Source organism: Panthera pardus, unplaced genomic scaffold (genome assembly GCF_024362965.1).
Source record: "Panthera pardus isolate Hobbes unplaced genomic scaffold, ASM2436296v1 HiC_scaffold_20, whole genome shotgun sequence".
NCBI lineage: Eukaryota > Metazoa > Chordata > Mammalia > Carnivora > Felidae > Panthera > Panthera pardus.
The window spans coordinates 68,004,037-68,024,934 of NW_026526766.1; the positions used below are offsets into that span (position 1 = coordinate 68,004,037).

The 20,898-nt window shown below is 39.8% G+C and overlaps 1 protein-coding gene and 1 long non-coding RNA gene across 3 annotated transcripts in view; one reads left to right on the plus strand and one right to left on the minus strand.

Annotated features, from left to right (window-relative positions):
• The window catches only part of LOC109270021 (uncharacterized), a 208,303-nt gene extending 207,569 nt beyond the window's left edge, over positions 1-734 (minus strand). Inside the window, exon 1 of one of the 2 annotated variants that reach the window (XR_002081382.2) lies at positions 428-734. This is a non-coding gene — a long non-coding RNA (uncharacterized LOC109270021). The remainder of the gene's footprint in view (positions 1-427) is intronic. The other variant, XR_008424296.1, reaches the window with a different exon arrangement.
• Positions 735-750: 16 nt separating this feature from the next.
• RAD23B (RAD23 homolog B, nucleotide excision repair protein) overlaps positions 751-20,898 on the plus strand; it is a 47,709-nt gene continuing 27,561 nt past the window's right edge. Inside the window, exons 1-3 of the mRNA XM_019454279.2 lie at positions 751-1,221; positions 20,072-20,153; positions 20,448-20,527. Coding sequence (XP_019309824.1) covers positions 1,156-1,221; positions 20,072-20,153; positions 20,448-20,527 — 228 coding nt within the window. The 5' untranslated portion in view covers positions 751-1,155. The remainder of the gene's footprint in view (positions 1,222-20,071; positions 20,154-20,447; positions 20,528-20,898) is intronic.

Sequence of the window (20,898 nt, forward strand, 5' to 3'; positions counted from 1 at the left end):
GCGAGACAGTGAGCCGCCACTCAAGCATCTGGGTAAAGAGGACTCAGGAGCGGGCACAAGTGCAAAGGCAGGCTCTCAGGCAGGAGCACGTGCCTAGTACCCACCAACCACCCGAGCGCAAGGGAGAGGAGGGAGACGTGGTGAAAGGCAAGGGCTATGTATCCAGTTGCAAGCAGTCTGACTTCTGGGTGACAGCAGCCACTGGACAGTTCCGCCCAGAGGAGTGAAAGAACTTGACCTCCTATATCGGTCCTTCTATTTACGCCCAAGGTCCACCCAGGCAGCGTGGCACAGGGGTCTGCGCTCTCAGGAGTAAAGGATCAGAGTCGTCACCACAGTGGCTCATCCACACGGCAAGCGCCCAGTAAGCGCCGGCCCAGTACCGTGGTTACCACGATCCTTTCACTCAAACCCCGCCTCAACCTACCGCCCTCCTGTTCCCCAGCTCCAGAGCTCGGCTTCCACTTAGCGCGGTCTCCACGTAGCGCTTCCCCGGCTACGGATTGCGCAACTCAGGCAGCCGGGAGGAGCCTGGACGTAGGCGGAGCAGCAACCGGCGGGAGAACGCCCCGGGTGCAGACGCCACAAGGAAGCCCCGACAGCCCTCGAGACGCCCACTGACTGCGCCTGCGCACGCTCGATCCAGGCCGCCGACATTCCAGAGCCGCAATCCGTCCAGCCCCAATTCCGGGGCGGAGTTCTTGGCTGCGCCTGCGCACAGCCTCGCCGCACCCTACGCCTGCGTGCTTAGCCAGCCCGGCCCCATCCCCCAGATTTTTTCGGGTGGGGGAGGGGGCGCGTCTCGGCTAGTCACGTTGATGGCGGCCACCAGCTTGTGGTGAGCTAGCGGATTCTCTGCTTGTCTCGCAGACCCCTCGTGCCTCTTGGACTCAGTGGCTGGCGCCGGGCGCGTGAGGAAGCACGGCGGCCCAAACTCTCGGGGAAGGCCGCAGTCGCGGAGGCAGCGGCGCGGCCCGGGCCCAGGGCTGGGGGAGAGGCCGCTCCGCAGGGCGAATGTGACAAGCCCCCACCCCCACCGCCTTCCTCCCGAGTGCGCTAGGAGCGCGGGCGACCCCGGGGCCCCGCCAGGCCACAGACCCCGCCCAGCGGCCAGCACCCGGAGCAGGCCCGGCAGCGGAGCTGCGCGGCGGCACCATGCTGGTCACCCTGAAGACCCTCCAGCAGCAGACCTTCAAGATCGACATAGACCCCGACGAGACGGTGCGAGCGGTGGGGAGCGCGGGGCCCGGGCAGGGCGGGGGCGGCCGCGCGCGGGCCTCGGGGAGCGCTAGGGGGCCGCCGGGCCTGAGCGGGGGGCGGTGCGGTGGTTCTGTGCGCTGGGCCTGGGCTTCAGCTCCGAGCAGGGCCCGGCAGAGCTCCCGATCGAAGAGAGCCCTCAGCACACCCGGGAGTGTGCAGCGAGCGTGGGGCTCGAGCTCCGGGAGCTGGTTAAGGCCTGAGGACTCAGGGCCGCGGCGGCGTGCGGCCCACGCAAGCCTTCGGAGTTGGCCGCAGGCTTTGTGGCAGGAGTAAGGGGAAGCAGTAGCCGGACGCCGAGGCCCTGGTGGCAGATGGCGTGGAGCACACGGCCGCCGGGCACAGGAGGCCTGGGCCCGGGAGCTCTCGGTAGTGGGGCCAGAGGGGGAGGGGAGGTCAAGGCCTCCTCGGTGATGGAGCCGGGCTCTCTGGGTGCTTAGGTGCCGGAGGGAGTTGTAGGCGTCGCCACTACCCCTGCTCGGACCTGGTTAGGCGCTAAGGTCTAGGAGGTGGTAACTGAAGATAATGAGCTTTTTAAAAAAAGCTATCAGGTTCCGTCAGCCGCAGAGCGAAAGGTGAGTGGTGAAAATGAATTATTTGCCTCTTCTCCAGAACTGGTAATCCTTTTATTTGCATATACTATCGTGAATCGTTTAGCCGCAGTTCTCCCGCCACCAAGCCCACACCCATACGTAATTCGCACTTCCAGGCCTGTGTGGTGGTGAGATTTTCTGCGTTAGAGCCCTTCAAATCCAGGCTCACGCTCAACTCCAGGTTAATGACTCCTCTGTGGTAGAAGTCTTCTAATGTAGGTATTGGAAACCCTGCACCCTTCCCCCGGCCCCCAAATAACAGAATTTCAGGGAAGAAAAAAAGAAAATAAAAACTTTGAATCTCTTCTGTCGTCAAACCCACGAACACTTCGAAAGTCCACGTGATAAATTCTCGTGCCATCGTCTGTATTTGTGACTGCAAGATGTCAGTACAACTTTATGCCAAGAATCTAAAAACGCCACCGGTGTAAATCTATTGCTTTTGTTTTTGAATTGTGGTTCCTGTACACCATTAAGATTGACATGTTAAGTTTAAACTAGCTACTTTTTAACAATCTATATTTAAAAAAACAGTTGATTCTATTTTTGGTGGAGATCAGGGTTCTTGGTGTTAAATAGACCAGTACCATTTGTGCCTCTAACTTATTTGCTATGTACCTGCCTTTCGGAGATGTGAGGATATAATGGTATTTAATTGGTCGTTAGTAAATGAAATCGATCATTAGCAATGGCTGTCTTTGGGTGAGGATGTAGTGTTAAGTTTTACTAAACTGTCTCACTTAACCTCAAGTTTTCTACATCTTCAATTATTTAAGAAACATAGTTTCCAATCTTTGTGGAATTGTGGCACAAAATAATTTTATTTCAATAATATGTAGAAGTATGCTTTGTGATAAATTCTTAAAGTACAGGAGATAGCAATTATAGATGAGTAACTTTTCAGTATCCTGAGTAACTGACAACACCCTGTGGATTGATATTACTAATAAAAGTCAGATTTTTCTTGAATGTTTCTTTATGGCTTAGTGTGTACTAGTAAGGTAAAGGATGAAAGTTAAAGCGCAGCTGTCTGTTTAACGTTTTCAGACGAAACTTTTTATAAAATGTCTATTTGACTTTGGTTCTTTGCAGTAATACTGGTGCCACAGGAACTTTACCAGCTTGTAATGTTCTGAATTAATTCCAGAATTATTGAAGCCTCAAGGAGGTTTTTGTAAATATCTGTGGATTAATTGAAGTTATGCCCTGACTTTCTATAGCTCTACTGGCTGTTCTGTAAGATTTGTAGGCATTTTGTGCATTAATTATTTTAGAGCCAATATTGCTTTTGTATATATTCTTAACTATATTTGCTGTTTACCAGTTTATTTACAAGGGAATGTCTTATGTTACACGAATTATAAATATAATACGCTTCTAAAAGCGTATTTTTAGAAAGTTCATTGTCATGGAGATTGGCTTTTTCAGCTTTTTGTTGCTATTTTTCTAAATATAATTGTGTTACTTTTTATACAAATATAAAAACTAGCATTGTTTGGAGCAAGAAATGAAAACATTTAATCGTTGATATGGAGCATTTACATTAACATGATTTGTAGGATTTCTTTCTTTTCTTTTTTTTAAGATTTCATTTTTAGGTAATCTTTACACCCAGTGTGAAGCTTGAACTTACAACCCCAAGATCAAGAGTCCTGTGCTCCACCAATTGAGCCAGCCAGGAACCCCTTGTAGGATTTCATTTTAGTGGATTTAAATTTCAGAAATGTTTATAGTGATTTTTTATAATATCTATATATTTTTAATTTTTTTAATGTTTATTTTTGAGAAAGAGAGAGAGTACAACCAGGGGAAGAGCAGAGAGAGGGAGACACAGAATCCAAAGCAGGCTCCAGGCTCTAGGCTCTGAGCTGTCACCACAGAGCCTGACGCGGGCTTGAACAAACCTTGAGATCACCTGAGCTGAAGTCGGCTGCCTAACCACCCAGATGCCCCTAATATCTATTTTTGATACAGTATTTTAGTAGAATTACTGTAAGGAAAGAAACGATGAATGTTCTATTAATATAGGGAGACTCTAAGTGTCCTGTTTCTAATTTGTGGTGAAAACTAGGTAACCGGGGATATTAGAAATAGATTTTTTAATAAAGCGGAGAAAACAGGATTTTAGTGAGACCTGTAAGGAGATCCACATAAAGTGAACAGTTTTTGCTCTCTGAGACTTGTGTTTTGGCTATTCAAAGGTTTGCCCTTGTTTGATGTTTACCTAGAAGGAATTAAGAAAATTAAGTAACTTCAAGTGGCCAATATAGAAAGTCGTAAGAGCTTCAGATGTGCAAGAGCAAAAATAAAGGAAAAAAAAGGACTGGGATATAGGAATCATGAGAGTGATTCATTTGTTGAACATATATATGTTTAGTGGTCTTTGAGTGGCAGCATTGGAGGAATACAGGCATGTTTGGACAGGGTCTGTCTGGGTCTTCTGGGAGCCTTGCTGACCTAGTGGCTCAATAGGTATAGAGTAGGAGATGTACAAAGTGGAAAAAGGAACAGGATTTGTTTTTAAATTGTTTGTGTTTGCTTTAGTTTTTGAATGCTGAAACTCCTCTCCCTCTTTTTATTTTAATTAAAAAAAATTTTTTAACGTTTATTTATTATTGAGAGTCAGACACAGAGTGTGAGCAGGGGAGGGGCAGAGAGAGGGGGAGACACAGAATCTGAAGCAGGTTCCAGGCTCTGAGCTGTCAGCACAGAGCCCAAACCTGGGCTTGAAGTCACAAACTGCGGGATCATGACCTGAGCCGAAGTCGGATGCTTAACCGACTGAGCCACCCAGGCGCCCCTCCTCTCCATCTTTTTTAACCGCCAAAATTTTCTTGACACTTAATCAGCCATTTTGTACCATTTGTTTGACCATTAGCATGCACTGCCTTTAGTGTTAACCAATGCAAAACAATGTTTTTATTATCACGATAGTAATGCATCCCTTATAAAATATTCAAACAAGATAGAAACAAAATGAGTAGGTTGGATGAGAAGACCATTGCTAAAAGAGAATATTCTTAATTATGTGAAGTTTTGTTTTAAAGAGATGATTTACTGTAAAAAAAAAAATAGAAATTAGCATTCTGAGATGTCTAATAGACTGCTACTTGTATAAAATTCTTTAAAATTTTGAAAGTTGGTGGGGCGCCTGGGTGGCTCAGTTGGTTAAGTGTCCGAATTTGGCTCAGGTCATGAGCTCACGGTTTGTGGGTTCCAGCCTCATGTCGGACTCTCTGCTGTCAGTGCGGAGCCTGCTTCAGATCCTCTGTCTCCCTCTCTCTCTCTCTGCCCCTTCCCCACTTGGGCTCTATCTGTCAAAAATAAATAAACGTTAGAAAACAACTTTTTTTGAAATTTGGTCATGTGATGGACATTTAGAGGAAAATGGAATAGTTTTTTTTTTAAAGCTCAGATCCAAAGTCACTTAGTTTTTTCTCTTTCGCTATTACTTCAACAACCCATTGCTTTAACTTCAAAAACCCTTTTGCTATTACTTCAACCCAACCCGGAACAGGTAGATTAGAACAAAACTTGAAATGATTGTAGTACGTTGCAGATCTTATTGTATCTGTGAAAATGATGACAAGAAAGAATATGTGATATACAGATTTAATCCTTCAATATGCTAACCCTTGTCACTGTTGTGTGCTTTGAATAACTGGAAAAAAAAATAATAAGTCTGACATGAAACTTTAAATGAAGAAGCTGAAATGCGATTATATTAACACATCAAAGCTGTATATATACGTTGGAAGTTTTGGACAAGAAAATTGTAAAGATAAAACAGTTTTAATTACTGTAGACTGCACACTTAGCATACTGTACAGTAATCTACAAAGAATTACCTTGCTTTGTGGTTTATTTGTATAATGTTGGTGATTATGCTGTAAAATTCTGTTTTGTACTTGTATAGTATATGGTATTTTTTAGACATCATTTATTAGCAACTTGTTCCTATTGCAGTTTATTACATTTTAATATGGTTGTGCTGGAGATAGTACTTTATTATAGAAGTTTCCTAGATTATTAAAACAAGAAGAATAAATGTATTAAAATACTGTATCACAGGGGCGCCTGGGTGGCGTAGTCGGTTAAGCGTCCGACTTCAGCCAGGTCACGATCTCGCGGTCCGTGAGTTCGAGCCCCGCATCAGGCTCTGGGCTGATGGCTCGGAGCCTGGAGCCTGTTTCCGATTCTGTGTCTCCCTCTCTCTCTGCCCCTCCCCCGTTCATGCTCTGTCTCTCTCTGTCCCAAAAATAAATAAATAAATAAAAAGTTTAAAAAAAAAAAATAAAATACTGTATCACAGAGATGAAATTAAGATTTGTTGGCATATTGGTAAATCACAATACTGGAAGTACCTGGGAAATCTGGTATGATTTCTGCCAGAATTTTGCTCTTCCTATACCTAGCACATAGTAGGCATTTAGTAAACATCTTTTGAATGAGTTGAATACATTCTTCTAGTGAACTATCAAGTTAGTGATCCCCCAATGTTTGTATGTTGATTTATCTAATATTTGTTGAGCACTTTAAATATCTTGTCCTGCTGTTACAGTGCATATTTTATAATGGAACAAATCCGTTTAAAAACAAATTTTAATAACCAGATAATGCTAAGAGCTATATAGAGAACTGAAATAGGATGAGGTAATATGATAGTACATGACTGGGTGGCTACTTTTAAATTGACTAGTCACAGAAGGCCTTTTTGAATACAGTGACATTTAAACTGAGATCTGAATAATAATTACTCCCATGGAGAAGAGTGTTTTCTGTGGGGAAAGACCTTTTAAGAGTGTGTTTTGGGAATCAAAAAAGGCCTGTATGCTGATCTGGTAGGTGAGGGTGAAGGGAGGTAATAGATCTGAGTTAGGCAAGGGGCCAGAGCCTGTAGGACTTTGTTCTAAGGTAGGGGTTTTCAAGGTAAAATAGGAGGAAGCCTTTAGGGGATTTTAGGCAGAGGAGGAAAATTATTTCTTTTGTGATTTTAAAGGTTACTTTGCTGTATGGAAAATGGATAGTAGGATGAGCAAGAGTGAAAGCACGGAGATCAGTTAGGCTTGTACTGTAGTCTTAAACAGGGTTTTGACCTGTTTAAGATATGAAAAGTGAATGGATTTGAGATATGTTTGGGAGAGTAGATATGAAAGAATTTTTGATGGGTTGGAATGGGGAAAATTGAGAAATTGAGGATTAAACTTAGATTTAGGTTTATAAATTATGCGAATACTTGTGTTCTTTTCTCACATGTGGAGGGCTGGGAGAGTAGCAGGTTTGGGGTTGCGGTGGGAATTTAAGATTTAAGTTTAAGATGCTTATTAAACATTAAAGAAGAAGGGTGCCTGTGTGGCTCAGTCGGTTAAACATCCTACTCTTGATTTTGGCTTAGGTCGTGATCTTTCACAGTTGTTGGGATTGAACCCCACAACAGGCTCTGCACTGAGTGTGGAGCCTCCTTGGGATTCTCTCTCTCTCTCTCTCTCTCTCTCTCTCTCTCTCTGCCCCTCTTCCAGTTGCGCAAGCACATTCTCTTGCTCTCTCTCTTTCTCAAATAACATTTAAACATTAAAAAAAAAAAAAAAAACTTTCAAGTAGAGATGGCACGGAGATTTGTAATGAACCTCTGTCCCAGAGAAAAGTTTTGGTTAGAGATAGAGACCTGACAATAGGCAGCATATGTGGTTGACTTCAATCCGCGGGACTGGATGAGATTATCTAGCAGTCTTTTTCAATGCCTATTCCTTCTGAAAAATGAACCCTAAATTATCCACTATATGTAATTAATAGTATGCTTCTAGAATTGAAGAACCATGGTGAGAATGTTGCTAGGTAATAGGATGGGTCCTGGGGTTGAAGTTGGTTTAGAATTGAAGATTTCACGTGGAGATTGGATAGTGAAGAGTCAGTCAAGGAGCAATCTTTGAGGTAGGAAGAATCCAAGAAAAAATGTTGCAAGAAGGAGGAAAGGATCAAATGTGTCTGATGCTTGAGAATTCAAAAGAGACATGCCCTTTGGTTTTGGCAGCTTGTAGTTCATTAATGACCCTGACAAGTAATCTCCATGCAGTGTTGGAGCCAAAACTTATGTTTGAGTAGATTGAGAAATGAATGGGAGATGAGGAAGTGTAGATAGTAGCTATGGACATATATTGTTATTTTGACATTGTCATTTTTCCTGATGTAGCTCCTTTTATCTCTGTGTTAAAAACGTGTGAAAGTTATCATAGTTCTGAGCTCCACAGCATATGGTAGACATATTTTAAAACCCCACACTAGAATTGTGGAAAATATGTAACAGTGTATGATTTAAAAAGAAGAAATGAAGGCCAATGCGATTAGTAACTTGCTGCCATCACACAGTCAATGGCTCTGGTAGTTTCAGTATATATGTATCTTGCCTGTACCCTGGTCTTGTAATCCTTAATGTCTCATCCGGTGATCTTTCCTTCTGCTCCCTGAATTATTCAGTCCCATGACTGGTAATTAGATCTTATTACCAGTAACAAACTTCCCCCATCCCCAGTAATCTGTTTTTAGTATCCTACTTTACCTTTCCTCTGATTCTAGTTCTAATGAGACCTATAATTCATTTGATTCATACTTCTCTTTGCTGACCTTCCCTTCATGTTATTGCTTCCACTCTTGCCCAGCTAAAATAGGGTCAGTGATTATAATCGCTTTCTTGCAAGGGTCAGCATAGCATATCTCTGGAACCAGACTGCCTGAATTTCAATCCTGGCTGTACCACTTGCTCTGTGACCTTGGGCAAGTTACCCAGTTATGTGCCTGTTTCCTCAGCTTAAAATGAGGGTACTGCCACTGGAAGTACTAACCTCATATGGTTGTTTGGAAGGTTTTATGATTTTGAGATCATACACAGAGTGCTTAGAACTGTGGCTGTGCCTGGCAACGTGGTCCCACTCTCACTTCGTTGTTTCTGCTCAGAAAACCCCAGATGTGATTAAATTCAGTTCTGTTGTGCTTACACCTGTGTAGCTAGAAGACACATAGCCACATTGATTTGTCTCACCTAAAATTCATGAACATTAACCTTCATTGGGCCCTTTTACTGCCTGGTAGTACTCTCCACTAGTTTGTCCATTCACTCTTCTGCTGTCATAGGCAGATTTCATATACAATCCTTATTGCCAGCTGATGACCCCAGATTTAAGATTTTATTGAGAATATAGAAACAATTGGAACAGAAGAACTTTTGCGGAATCCTACCAGAACTACCTACTTCTTCTAGTCTCCTTTTGTTGTGGGTAGCTATCTATGGTGGGTGGTGCTGAGGCTAGTCCTACTTTTCCACAGCATTTTGGTTGCTCTACTTCGCCTGTGAAGGGCCCACTCCCAGTTCAACTTTTCTCTTCTGCCTCATTGATTTTTCCATTGTAGAATGTTTGTTTTCCCAATTTTAATAAAACTCTCCCTTGTCTCCACATCCCTCTTTGGCTACTGCCTCGTTTCCCTACTGCTCTTTATAGCAAAAACTTAATGGTAACTCTTGAGTCTGTTTACTTGTTTTTACATTTTGCTCTCTTTCAAATACATCACAGCACTGCTAGTCTAGGGAAGAGTTTTTTCCCCCCACTTTGTAGTTATCCTCTGTCCTTGAGCACTTAAATCTCTTTTCTCATTAGTAAAATAGAAGTAATAACTTCCCTGCCTTCCTTGTAGAGTTGATGTGAAAATCAAAAGAGATCATGGATCTGAAAATTTTTAGCGAATTGTGAAATTAGAAATAAATGCATGCAACTTTTTTTCAACAAATTGTGCTTTCATCAGTTTTCCATTATTTTGATCACTGTTTTTACTATCTTTTTTTACAAAAAGTCTGTGTGAATGTGGTATCCTCGGACTGGGTCAGCTTGATGTGATCGGCAGTTTCGAACAGTTTTTAAGAGCAGTGTTCTGCTTTCTTTAGTTTGGAAATTATGAGATGGTTTGATAGGTAATGTATAAAATTTCTGTTGCTTTTGGAAAGAAATGTGCTAAATTTGAGCTTGCCGTAGCACAGTGAATTCTGCTGAAGGACACCACACCATCTGTTCCCTATAAGTTTGGAAAAATTCTTTAGTTTCTCCAAGAGCTAATTTTATACTGAATGAACTTTATAAACCTTTTATACATTACATAAACCTTTTCTAGGAGAGGAGGTAGACTGGCCGCAAATGACTAATACGTATGAACAGATCCTAAATACTTCAAACAGGTAGATAAAAATTATTTGTCACTCCTTCCTCTCCCCCTCACACTTTGGGTAAATTAGGTAGGTGACTTTTTTGTAGTGTATTAGATTCATTCTCTGCCTATATAGAAACTTTAAAAGTTTACAGGTATCTTAAGAGTTTCTACTTTTCTACTTAATCAGTTTTCAAAGTGTGTCGGTTTTAATCTCGTTGAAATCATATTGTTAGGAATATATTTTAGAATAGATTAATTAAATTGGCATGAATAGTTGGAGTAGCTTAAATATCATAGTTTGTATGGGAAGAATAGGTTCTGAACTTCAAATTATATTTAAAATCATAGCCTTTTGGATCATAACCCTGTTTGAGAATTGATTGCCTTTATATACTGTCTGTTCATACATTATTTTATTTTATTTTTTATTTTTTTAAATTTACATCCAAATTAGTTAGCATATAGTGCAACAATGATTTCAGGGGTAGATTCCTTAGTGGCCCTTACCCATTTAGCCCATCCCCCCTCCCACAACCCCTCCAGTAGCCCTCTGTTTGTTCTCCATATTTATGAGGCTCTTCTGTTTTGTCCCCCTCCCTGTTTTTATATTATTTTTGTTTCCCTTCCCTTATGTTCATCTGTTTTGTCTCTTAAAGTCCTCATATGAGTGAAGTCATAGGATTTTTGTCTTTCTCTAATTTCACTTAGCATAATACCCTCCAGTTCCATCCACGTAGTTGCAAACGGCAAGGTTTCATTCTTTTTCATTGCCGGTAATACTCCATTGTGTATATATATATATACACACCACATCTTCTTTATCCATTCATTCATCAATGGACATTTGAGCCGTTTCCATACTTTCGCTATTGTTGATAGTGCTGCTATAAACATGGGGGTGCATGTGTCCCTTCGAAACAGCACACCTGTATCCCTTGGATAAATGCCTAGTAGTGCAATTGCTGGGTCATAGGGTAGTTCTAGTTTTAGTTTTTTGAGGAGTCTCCATACTGTTTTCTAGAGTGGCTGCACCAATTGCATTCCCATGTTCATTCATTATTAATACTGTACTGTCAGTAATAAAAAAAAAAAACTCTTTACTTTTGCTACATTCTTTTATTCCTTGGGTCCAGTGGGAAGATTTTTCCTATTGCACTAGTAAACTGACTTTTTTACCATCAAATCTATCTTTAGAATTCGCAGAAATATACTTTGGGGAGAGGAATCCAGAAAATACTCCTTGGTGCCTATGCTAGTTTCCCAAATGGAAGGATACCACTTAAGGAATCAAAAGGAAAAAGAAAACCAAAAACATTGCCCACATAGATGCACACAATCTATGAAATCCTTTCGTAAACATATTTAGGTTTGGGACTCTTTTCTTTTGCTAATGTTAATTGCCAAATTTTGGTTGCTCTTATTTTTCAAAATTTAAGTAGGTATTAGAGTACTGCCTTAGACTTTTTTTTTTTTTTTTAAGTAATCTCTACACCCAGCGTGGGGTTCAAACTCAAGACATCAATATCACGAGTTGCATGCTCTACCAACTGAGCTGGCTGGGCACTCTAGAATTTTCTTTTTTAGTGCAGACTCCTCAAAATTGCAGTATATTCTTCTGTGATATTAGTAAGCAGTGGTTGTTTCCCTTAAATTACTAACATAATCTAGGCTTGTTATAGTTACTAAAGTATATAAAAAAGTAGGAGCCTTTATGCCCCTGGTCCAAATAACCACTATAGACTCTGTTTGCTGCTAGACAGTTGTTTTTTTTTTTTTACCTATGTGTAATATATAAACATAATTTCACTATGTTCTTAAAAATCACTTGCTTAGCAACTAGCTTTTGCCCTTTATAGACAATTATAAATACGTCATTCATTCATATATGCATGTATTCAGTGAGTACCTTGCACGAATAGTATTGTTCTTGTATTGCATTGTATTTAAATGAATGCATCTGCAGTAATATATTTTACCATTGATGAATGTTTAGGGTTGTTTTCAGTGTTAGGAACAGTAGTGTAGAACACATAACTTGTTCGTGTATCTTTAAAGTGTTTTTGTAAACATCTCTTCAGCTTTGATTTCCAGATGCAGAGCTGCTGGATCAAAGGAACTCAAATTTGCCTGCATTAGCGCTCACAAATATCAACATTTGTTGTTGTTCTCAAATATCAGCTTCCACAGTAGCACTAGCCAGGATTCAAATAGGAGATGAGGCACAGATTAAATTGAGTTAAATATTGGGAAGCTCTTAATATACTGCCTGGCATGTGCTAAGTACATAGCATCCATGAGCTGTTATTCATTCAGCCTCTGTACTTCAGGGCTACCCATTAAAGCTTGCATAAATCTTTTTACGGTATATGTAATTATAACAGTAATAAGGAAAATATATTGTAATATTGAGGAAACTGGATTATCATAAATATTCAGTTGCTAACCCAATCAACAAGCTATAGTCCTAGAAATCTTGTGCAAAAGTGCCGTATAAGAAGACTGACATGCCAAAAAAAAAAAAAAAGACTGACATGCAAAACGACATTTACTATCATGGGGATATAATTTATAAAACATTTTTATGTTTGAAACCTACAACTTAAGTTTGTTGAATGAAAATGACTACTTTTAATGGTTGTTGGCCTGAACTAAGGTAGTACCATGGGATGCAAAGTAATGTTCACACTGGGAAATAATTAGATGGTAAGTTGGAACCACTGGATGAATGATTTGATGTGAGGAAGGTGGAAGAAGAGACAAGCATCTCATGGGAATGGGATGAAACAGGATAATTGATCAGATTTTATGTTGGCACTTTTTAATAGACTATTGTGATTGTCAACCATGTTTAATGTTAGATACAGAGTATGTTTTTCCTTTAAAATGCACACAATTATATAAGAGAAAAAGAAGTATGTGGCTAGGAAAAAAGTTTGATTTCTTGATTGTCAACCATGCTTTGTTGATAGTTGAGTTGATGATAAACTTCCATTCATTTTTTTTTTTTTTTTTTTAATGTTTATTTACTTTTGAGAGAGACAGAGCACGAGCAGGGGAGGGGCAGAGAGAGAGGGAGACACAGAATCCGAAGCAGGCTCCAGGCTCTGAGCTGTCAGCACGGCCAGGCAGGGCTCGAACTCATAGACGGCGAGATCATGACCTGAGCCGAAGTTGGCTGCTTAACTGACTGAGCCACCCAGCCGCCCCAATAAATTTCCATTCTTTATTTAGGGGGAAATAAACAGCAAAATGAAAGTTTAGTCCCTCCTTCTTGTTTATTATTAGCCTTGGATAGGGTGGCCTTGGTTATTTATTGGAACTGTAGCGCTCCATTATAGATCCATCTCGTTTATTGCTTATTGAAACAAGAGCATTGGCATGGAACTCAGCACAGTTAGTAGAGGAGTCACAACTGCATCTGTTGCTTGCCATAACCTTCCCAAGAGAAACCATGTAGAGAGGTGCTGCCTCCTCTTTTTGTTTGTTTGTTTGTTTGTTTTTGGTAATATCCAGAAAGAAGGCCTTTCTTTATAAGCTGTTTTAAAGTGTGTTCCATTTGATTGGGTTAGGGAAGGTTTAGACAAACTAGATGTCTAGAAGCCATCTGCAGTAAACACATTATGGTTGAAATGCCTATACTAGGATATCTAGTAAAAGTATCCAGTAGAGAGTTGGGTCTGTATGACTAAAGATAAGGAGAGGATTTCACAAATTAGTGAACAGAGAGATTGGAGGAAATCCTGAGGAGTATGGCCTTATGGAAGCCAAAGGAAGACAGTGTGGAGAGACAGGTCAGTACTGTTTAAGAGACAGGTCAGGTAAGGTAGTGAAGGACTAAGAAGTATCTAGTTATGGTTTTGCTGAATTTAGAGATACTGGTAAGAACAGTCTTAATGGAATCCTGAGCATAGGGAGAAAAACAAGTAGCAGAATTGGGAATAAAGTCCATGCTTCTGTCAGCACTACATTGCATTCTTGAGTAATCGGTGTGGGGTTACTAGTATTACAATGTGTGTAGTTAATTTTTTTTTTTTTTTTTTTTTTGAAAAATGCCTGAGACTAAGGGGAGGAGAATATACCTAGCAAGAAATATGGGGGGTTGTGAAGTTTTTGTTTTGTTTTAAAGATGATAGAAAATTGGGTCTGTTTAAGTGTGAATGGAAATGAACTGGCCTTGAAGGAGAGGGTGAAAATACAGCTGGGGGAGGGTGGGAAACAACTAGCAAGGTATTGAAGAACACTGGAGGGAGAACCAAGGAACAAGTGAAAAGGATTAGATTTGAAAGAGAGGGATGCCTCTTTCATTTAATAGGAAGAAAGGAGGGGCACCTGGGTGGCTCAGTCTGTTAAGCAGCCGACTTCGGCTCAGGTCATGATCTCGCGGTCCGTGAGTTCGAGCCCTGCGTCGGGCTCTGTGTTGACAGCTTAGTGCTGGAACCTCCTTCAGAGTCTGTGTCTCCCTCTCTATCTACCCCTCCTCCATTCACATTCTGTCTCTCTCTCTGAAAAATGAATAAATGTTCAAAAAAATTTTTAATAGGAAGGAAGGAGATTAGGTGGATCTGGATGCAAAAAAAGAAAGTATGTCGCTTTGGTGGCAGAAGGTGGAGGATGGGTCCCTCTGATATCTGCTGATTTTTGTCTTTGTTTTTAATTTGGGGATGAGGGGCAGAGAGAGAGTCCCCAGCATACTCCTGCATGGAGCCCAAAGTGGGGTTTGATCTCATGAACTGTGAGATCATGACCTGATCCAAAATCAAGAGTCAGAAGTTTAACTGACCGAGCCACCTGGGCGCCCTTGATATATTTTGAATGAAGTAGAAGATGGTCATCTGTAGTGGGGGAGGAAGTTTTGGCAATCAAATTTAGAGAAGAGTGCAGGTTTGAAATATCCTCTTGGAGAATGGAGGAGAACCAAAAGAAGTGAGGATTTAGGGTATCTTTAATTTTCTCCAGCATGTAGAAGATTGGATGTAAATGGATAGGTAGGGGTTGGATAGTTAAGGTAAGATTTGTTAGCTGAGTGAGGTAGGAGGCAGCCCAGAGTGGTCAAAGTGAATTTTTTGTTGAGTACAGATGGAAATAAATTCAGTTGTGTGGGTCCAAATGTGGAATTTTGCCTGGGGGAAGCAGCAGAAAGACAAGAAAGTCTGATAATGGGAAGAAAGTGATAGAAGCATTGGAATTATTGTCTTTGCCAAATAGAACTGGCAATAAAGATCAGAGTGAAAGTAGGCACTCTGGGGACCAAATGCAAGACCAGGTGTAGTGAATAGTTACTGAGAGCTGGTAGGGATAGGTGATTGATGTTTACAATTTCAAAGATGGAGAAGTTTGGGGATAACAGGATTCAGCCTGTGTTGTGTGGGTAGGTGACTTAAGTAGATTGGAAAGTAAAGATTGTGTTGAGGTTAAGGAACAACGCCAGAATTTTGGACAGGTCGGTGCACCCGGAACTAAAGTCTAGTTCTAGTAGGTGTGTGTGTGTGTGTGTGTGTATTCACATATATTTTTATATATATTCACATATATGTTTATATATAAATATATAAAGTTGATTTTACGTTCTGAAGTGGTATTGCTAGATTGAATGGCCACCGCCCCAAAAATGTTGCACTTTGACATATTGCCTTCAAATATTTTATTGTTTGACACTCCCATTCTGAGAGTGTTGTCTCTTCACACATAACACCAAGAATTGTTCAACACTGTCTTTTCCAGTATGATGGTGTATTGAACTAATGACATCTGACACTAAAATTTGTGATTTTGGTTACTAATAAGGTTGAACTTTTTATTGACTATACTTATGAATTGTTGCCCTTTTATTTGTCCCTTATTTCTCTTGGCACAAGAAGTATTTTCTACCATTTCTCTCTCAATTTTTTTGCATTTTTCCTTTTGGTATTTGTCCTATTTCTGTCTGAAATGCATGCTTAGTTTATTAATTTTTCTTTAATAAACAGTTTTAATGTTAGTCTATGATTACTTTTTTAGTCAAATCATATAGGTATCAATGTCTGTAGAGTTCTCATTGTTATGTACTTAATATTTTTTAATCACCCGTTTTTGGGTTTTTTTGGAGCAAAATGATTGGAGGTGTTTGTTCTTGTTGTTTGTCCTGCTTTTTTTTTTTTTTTTTTTTTTTTAAACTTACAAGGGTTTTTGGGTTTTGTCCCTTCCTCACTCTTTTGACATACAAAGCTAGAGAGTGGGTCCGTTATTTGTTTGGGCTTATGAAAATACAGTGGAATAGTCTTTATGGCTAAACTTTTAAAGTGTATATTCTATGGGTGCTGGAAATAAAAGTATAATTTCCATTGGTTAGAAACTATGTATACATATCAATTAAGTCTAAATTGGCTACACATTCTTGTCAGGAATGAGATTCCTGCTTATTTCTTTCGTTATTTTTTGCTTCATATATTTCTTTATTTTCCTTTCCTTACATATATTTATGCTATATTAATTTACTCATTCAGCAAGTGTTAATTGAGCAGTTACTGTGTGCTCCACCACTATGTACTGTTCTGAGAACTAGAATCACTCATAGTAACACATGTGGTCTATCATTCATTTGTGAGGTTTTTTTTTAACCAACCACAGTTGCAAATATTGCATCTCTTCTCCTCTGAACAAAGAAGTATGGAAGGAAATTATTCACCACAGAGTGCTCTGAGCTCTGTGCTGTCGCTCAGCTGACTTCGGGCAAGTCATTTAGCATGTAAAGTAGCAGTTCTTAGGCAGTCCTCTCTTTTTGTTTTCAAGACCCTTTACATTTAAAATTTGTTGAGGACCCCAAAATAACTTTTATCAATGTACTTGTATTTACTGTATTAGAAATTAAGCAGAGGAATTTTCTAAATGTTCATTTAAATATAATAAATTTAAATTTAAATTATTATATTCATTTAAATATAATAAACCTATTAAATGTTATAACTAATACATTTTGTGTGAAAAATTATTTTCCAAAACAACAAAAAACAATAAGACTGGCATTATCTTACTTGCTTTGCAAAACTTGTTTTTAGTGTTTATTTATTTAAAAAAATTCTTTTTAAGTTTATTTATTTTGAGAGAGAGAGAGCGCGCACAAGCAAGGGAGGGGTAGAGAGAGATGGAGACAGAGGATCCAAAGTAGGCTCTGTGCTGACGGCAGAGAGCCTGATACAGGGCTTGAACCCCACGAACCGTGAGACCATGACCTGAGCTGAAGTCTGACCCTTAACTGAGTCACCCAGGCACCTTAAAATGTTTATTTACTTTTGAGAGAGAAGAGTGTGCAAGCCTGAGAGGGTGAGGGGGAGGGGATGACTTGATCGGAAGTGGGCTCTGCACTGATAGCAGAGAGCAGGATGCAGGGCTCGAACTCTTGAACCATAAGATTCTGACCTGAGCAGAAATCAGACGTTTAACCACCCAGGTGGCCCTTGTTTTGCAAAACTTTTTAATGTTTGGCTTAATAGAAAAAGATAGTTAGATTCTCATCTGCTTCTGCACTCAGTCTTTTGTGAAGTCACATGTTTTGTAGCCTCTGGAAAACTCAAGTATATACTTGTGAGAAAATGAGAGTACAAAAGGCAAATAATATCTTTTGACCTGGTAGACCTCCTGATAAGTAAGGTCTTATGAATGTTTATGGCTCCTTCATCACACCTAGAGAATCGTTGCTCTTGGCAGTATAGGGTTTAAATAAATGGGTCTTTAAAAGTTACTTTATCTTAGAAATTTGGATAGTATCTTTTGTTTCCTGCACTTATCATGACATGCTAGCTGAATATATAGGTAAAATCAGAACTGCCAACATAAATTATAGAACAAGGGCCAACTGTAGAGTTGTTAGACGTGTGAATCCTTGTACTTTTTTATTCTGACCCACACATAGCATAGAATTTACTATCTTGTGGAATTTATATCCTGAGTTTACTGATGTTGACGTCAGATTCTCTGAGTGCTTTTTTTCTGACGCAGGGCTTGAACCCACGGACCGCGAGATCATGACCTGAGTCGAAGTCGGACGCTTAACCGACTGAGCCACCCAGGCACCCCCCTGAGTGCTTTTTTTAAAAGCTGTTACTTATGGGGCATCTGGGTGGCTCAGTTGGTTAAGCATTCGACTCTTGGTCACGATCTGTGGGTTAAAGCCCTGCATCAGGCTCTGCGCTGGCATTAGTTTTTCACCTAAAGCTTAGAACTATCAACTTAGACAGTTTTCAGAAGTATTCTGGGAAATTGAAGGAAATGGAATTTTCCCCCTTGATTCTTGTATCTTTAAGGTTTTTTTTTTTAACGTTTATTTATTTTTGAGAGAGACAGAGACAGAATGCAAATGGGTTAGGGGCAGAGAGAGAGGGAGACACAGAATCCCAAGCAGGCTCCAGGCTCCAGGCTCCAGGCTCCAGGCCGTCAGCACAGAGCCTGATGTGGGGCTTGAACTCATAGAGCTGTGAGATCATGACCTGAGCCGAAGTCAGACGCTCAACCCACGGAACCACCCAGGCGCCCCTGATTCTTGTATCTTTAAAGTAATGAAAGTAGTGCTCTCTCTGTGTATCCCTATCAAGCAGTCTTTCACCTAAAGCTCAGAACTATCAACTTAGACAATTTTTAGAAGTATCCTGGGAGATAGAAGGAATGGAATTTTTCCTCTTGATTTTTGTGCCTTTGAAGTAATGAAACTAATTCCATTATATCTTCTTGCCTTTTTTACTCCTCTGCCACCGTGCTTTTTGATTAGTTTCAGAAATTGGACTCATTTTCAAAATACCTCATAATGAGCCTGTTGTCATGTAATTTTACAAGACAGAGATCATAAAGATCATCTGTTACAGTACCTCTTTGTAGATGAGACAACAGATAGTAGTCCTCGGCCAAGGCTGAAATTTGGAGCCACCTGTAAAGCTTTTTAAAAAGTACAGGTGTTCAGGGGCACCTGGGTGGCTCAGTTGGTTAAGCATATGACTTCAGCTCAGGTCATGATCTCCCAGTTCCTGAGTTCGAGCCCCACATCCAGGCTCTGTGCAGACATCCCAGAGCTTGGAACTTGCTTTGGATTCTGTCTCCCCCTCTCTCTACCCCTTCCCTGCTCACTCTCTCTCAACAATAAATAAATGTTTAAAAAAATTTAAAAAAAATAAAGGTATTCAGGCCCCATCTCTAGAAATTATGTTCTAATTGATCTTTATGAAGCCCCCTCAGATGACAATGATGAAACATATCCCACTTTTAAAGTGAATCATTTGCATCAGGCTCTGTGCTGACAGCTCAGAGCCTGGAGGCTGCTTCAGATTCTGTCTCCCTCTCTCTCTGCCCCTCCCCTTCTCACATTCTGTCTCTCTCAGAAATAAACATTAAAAAAAATGTTTTTAAGTGAATCATATGCCTTTCTTTTGTTTGTTTGTTTGTTTATTTTTGAGAGAGAGTGACAGAGCGCAGTTAGTGGAGGGGCAGAGAGAGAGAGGATCCCACGCAGGCTCTCCACTGTGAGCACAGAGCCTGACACAGGGCTTGAACTCTCAAACCGTGAGATCACGACCTGAGCTGAAATCAAGATTTGGACACTTAACCAGCTGAGTCACCCAGGCGCCCCTGAATCATTTGCTTTTTAACATTCGTATTTAACTTATTTTTATTGTAGATGTGACTATTTTCTTTCTTAGACCTTTTAGGTTAGAGAGCTTTTCTTTTTTACTCTGTGGGAAATAAGCCCGTAAGCTTTATAATGAGAATCAAGACTTCTGATGTTGCAATTTTTATTTTGAGTAGATTTATCAAGTCAACTGGTAAAAGTTTTTTCTTTCAATCTGTGTATGTGTAGCAGCTGGTGGTAAAGTTTATACCTATACCTAATGATATGCATTAAGAATGAGTCTTTTTTAATACAATATTGTGAAGACATGATCTTTAAGTTTTTGCAAGTATTAATGATTAATATATGTATAAAAATTTTACCTTGCATTTCTCAGATTCTGGATAGTCATTTGTTGTTTAGACCTGTTAGAAAAAAATGTTTATTTTTCCTTTAGGTGAAGGCGCTGAAAGAGAAGATTGAATCTGAAAAAGGGAAAGATGCCTTTCCTGTAGCAGGTCAAAAATTAATTTATGCAGGTATGAATTAAATATTGAAAGTAATGCTATCTTTCAGATTGTGTAGACAAATTCGTTCTGTCAGACACATACGCAGTGTTTGTGTTTGGTATCTTTTAATCAAATGTTAGTGCCTTTTTACCTGATTATATTTCCAATTATATTTTTCTTTATCTTGACTGATCACTTAATGTTTTTCTTTGGGGAAAGTATTAATTGATAGAATTGACATTAGTAATTGTTTTAACTTCAGTTATGTGTAAGACAAAGGTTATGGGCTTCAAATAATGTATTCTTTTTTTCTTAATGTACTAGGCAAAATCCTCAATGATGATACTGCTCTAAAAGAATATAAAATTGATGAAAAAAACTTTGTGGTGGTTATGGTGACAAAAGTAAGTTTTAGCTTTGTTCTGTATATTTTTATGCTTGCGAGGTTTTTTAAAAAAAATAAAGATCCCAAGTCCAGCCTTTATACTTTGGTGAATACAGTTTATGCACATCCATAGTGGCAGGCACTTGGCTGTTTTTTTAAAAATTTTAAGTTTGTGTGAACCATAAAGTTAATAATTTTATACATTTATAGCTTAAACATTTTTAAATAAATTAAAACAGTTGATAAAATATCATGTAAAAATTGTTAGATTTTGCTGGAATAGTAAAATTGCTAATTATTTGAAGATTTAAAAATGTGATTCTTAGAATAAATATTTCTTATTTTGTGGTTTTAATAAGGGTGCCTTAAAGAGACTTGTTAAATTATGTG